The sequence below is a fragment of the Anneissia japonica genome, unplaced genomic scaffold (genome assembly GCF_011630105.1).
Source record: "Anneissia japonica isolate Jap-2015-1 unplaced genomic scaffold, ASM1163010v1 scaffold52389_len14410_cov117, whole genome shotgun sequence".
NCBI lineage: Eukaryota > Metazoa > Echinodermata > Crinoidea > Comatulida > Comatulidae > Anneissia > Anneissia japonica.
Genome location: NW_022713259.1, coordinates 9870 through 13533, shown reverse-complemented (window position 1 = coordinate 13533; position 3664 = coordinate 9870). Strand labels below are relative to the sequence as shown.

The following is a 3664-nucleotide window of genomic DNA, read 5'->3' as shown; positions in this document are numbered from 1 at the left end:
ATGTTTTACACATGGTTTTTCTATCCGGAACTTTGGTCACTTTATGTGCTTTGATCTTTGTCCAAGCAAAGACCATTATAATGAAAGACGTGCATATTAAAACATGACGTCATTCTACATATTTTGAACATATCTATCTGTCTATAACCATTTATGCCTCACTACTTCTGACGAATTCATAATGTCGTGTCAAATTCAGTCTAGGGGTTTTTGGTTTTTTTTTTTTGGTCGAGAGTGCCAAACTGCAAAAGAATCTAAAACGTTTACAGTACTTCTTACTTTATCTTGTATTTGTGTATAGGTTTGTACATGTATGTAGGTATGCTCATTCCGTCATTCATTCTTTATTCAGCCAAACTATTACACATTTACAATAACAACCAAATGACAAAAGAAAGGTTAAAAAAATTATTTCAGCTGGCTAGGATTGATATAAGTGGGTCAGGTGTTCGGACCTCTCGCTGTTTAAGTCCCTTGTGTCCTTGGGCAAGTCAATTTACGTTTGTCTCTCTCAATCCCCAGAAGTATAAAGGGTACCTGGTAGGATGTTGTGGCATTGCTTGTACTAGTTGCATGCGCTGAGTACTCAGTTGCGGATCCAGTAGGGGGCCTCCATCTTGCCACTGGATATTGAAATTAGCGCAACTTGCTTATCTATTCTAAATATGTTGCGCCCCCCCCCCCCCACTTTCATTTGAAAAATTCTGGATCCGCCATTGGTACTAGGTATACTCCCCAAAGAGCAGAGAAGGTTGCACTTTGTGCTTGTTTGCCATTGTATATTAGCCAGTGGCCAGGGGTAATAACATGCAGTGTCTTTGATCATTCATTTGGAATTGGGCGCTATAAATTTGTTGGCATTATTATATATTCTAGTTCAAAATCCTATCAATACAGTCTTAATTAGTAATATATGTACAGTAACAAATATAATTTGAACAAACTAAATATAGGCCTATCAATTAAATGGAGAAACAGATAAAGAAAAAAATTAAATCCTTAAAGCACCATGATAAAAATAAATTACTGCCGAATATATTTCTTTACATTGAATTTTCACTATTGCATTATTTGTATCTTTTTTTAAATTCCAGTATTATAATTAGCAATTCATTACTTAACAAGTGAATCAATTCGGTCTACAAAATGCTACATGGTTATGTTTATCATTTATAATTTTATTTTGCACATTCAAATAATATAAAATTCAGTGATTAGTACCACATCATTCAAGAACTTAATAAAATGAATCAATTCGTTCTTGAAAACACTCACTGTCAGGCTAAAATTTGCATTTGTATTTTATTTCATTTTAATTCAATTTACACATCTAGGCCTATATCTGTGAATGATACTGTTCATTCATTCACATAAGAACTTGGTGGCTGGGAGCTGTAATACCAATTCCAAAGATGAGGCCACATGCAGAATCTTATAATATTTTTAAGAAGGGTGCATCCAATAATATTAAAAGGATGTTATGTTGAATGAAGATGCATTCTTAATTGTATTGTAATTCAGTGAAAAATAAATTGTTTTCATTTAGTCTCGTCAGAAGAACATCCTTCTAAATGATCAACTTGGTATTTATCTGAATGTTTAAAGGTGTCAAATTTTATTGACATACTGTACAGTATATACTGTATCTCTATAACCTGTTTCAATAATAGTAAAGCCGAAGCGAAGAATCACTTTTATCTGAAACCCAAATACATCTATTTCTGCAACAAATACTGTAAGGACAATCTGGGACATTTTTCTCTATGTCGATGTTTTTAATAAATTTCCCATCTTGATTAAACAGTAGTAGTTTTCTGCAACAACCAATAATGATTTGACCTTGTTCATCAATGTCAATAGCATAAGCATAAAACAATAATTTTTCATAATCCGTGTTTTCTATCAAAACTTCAGCCTTGCCATCCTTGACAATCTTTACCACCTGGTCATCTCCGTAAGAAAGGACTAACATATTCCCCTGCTTTGTCATAGCTACACCATATGGCTTTGATAATTTCACATTCTTATAATTTCTACCTTCAATTTTGTTTACCAATTCTCCTTTCATGGAAAAACACAACACACGATGTTTTCCAAAATCAGGAACATAGATCTTATGGTTATGCGCTATCATCTTGCCAAAGACAGACTCAATCTTAATGCCTTTCCATTCATGCCAGCTCTCTTTCATGTAAATCAAAAGTCTTTTCATGTATTCATCGTAGCACACAATCGACAAATCGCCCTCAACATTCACACAGCATAAGCTTGTGAACTGGCACGATTTATGACCATATATGGTACCTATGAGTTCCCCCTTCAGCGTCAACTTTGCAATTTCATTAATCCCTCCACAAGCATAAACTGTGTCATCTACAATATCAAACATATATAAACTGGCATCCTCTTTGTCTTTGAATATATTGGGATGTTCTTGCAATCCCCCCTTGACTACATTTACTTTCAAAGGTGACTGCCTGATTTGCAAATCATTAACATAACAACGCAGCTCCCATACACCACCTACATCACAGCATCCAGAAAAATCATAAGTCCCATCACGATGGTTTTCCATGCTCATTTCTTTCTCATTTCCTGATACTGAAATCAGCTTGCATTCTACCTTCAAACATTTGTCATGCTCGGCCTTACTGTTGTGATTTTTAGTCGTTAACTTAATGACAAACTTCTCTTGAATTAATACATGGTCGGCAACATTACTTGCATCAAGAACTGAATGTTCACTAGAAATGCGTTGTTTTTTAGCACCTTTATCACATATTGTGCACTTGATCGTTTGATTATCGTTATACATGTTTTGAAGACATTGCAGACAGAGCGAGTGCACACATCTAAGCTTTAGTCCACAGTCAGTGCTCATGCATTCTGAGCACTCTGCCATTGTATAGTAAGCTGCTGAACCAACTCATATGCTGATCTATCTGAAGAAAAAGATGAACAATTTACAACAGAACGTACAATCACAAATTTACAAATAAGATCAATGTATTTTGGGGCAAAGGACAACTTTTCTAGGGGGCGAGTTGACTGGTTCCCATTAAGATTCACACCAAAATACTCCTTAATTGTGGGATGATAAATTGACAAATAGATTATAAATATCAACATGGCCAAAACAAAAAAACGTGAGACAGTATATGCCAGCATACTAACACATTTATAATCATCGCATACTTTAACTTATGATTGAGACACAAATCATATATAAGGACTTTAAATAGGCCCTTCATAACTTAATTATATATATGCCCTATTATTATTAATAATTTAAAGGAATTAGTAATACACAAAAAAACTAAGACCTCCAAAAAACCTGCAAGTCACAACCTCGCCCCGTCACCAAGCCACTCATCAGAAGAATAAATTATAGTAAAATAGTAATAAAATGTGTTATACCCCTTTTACACTGCAAGCAACATTCCAGACATAACCCGGGATTTTCCAATACCCGGGTTAAAATCTCCCGAGTTGTGGTTAGTGTAAACGTCAAAAAGTCCGACTCGGGTTTCCAAACATTCCGGGATGGACTTTCAGGGCACATTCAGCGTAGGACAACCTACAGCGGCCGCCCTCCAGAACGGCCGCAAAAGCGTGTACATGTATGAAACGCCGATGACGCATTCACAATTAATAATACAATACC

General features: G+C 35.3%; 1 protein-coding gene across 4 annotated transcripts in view; it reads right to left on the bottom strand.

The window, feature by feature from the left end:
* Nucleotides 1–296: 296 nt before the first annotated feature.
* LOC117108400 overlaps nt 297–3664 on the bottom strand; it is a 6594-nt gene continuing 3226 nt past the window's right edge. For 3 of the 4 annotated variants that reach the window (XM_033250400.1, XM_033250401.1, XM_033250398.1), the window contains one exon: nt 297–2942. In XM_033250400.1, the coding sequence (XP_033106291.1) occupies nt 1661–2902 (1242 nt within the window). In that variant the 5' untranslated portion in view covers nt 2903–2942 and the 3' untranslated portion in view covers nt 297–1660. The remainder of the gene's footprint in view (nt 2943–3664) is intronic. The other variant, XM_033250402.1, reaches the window with a different exon arrangement.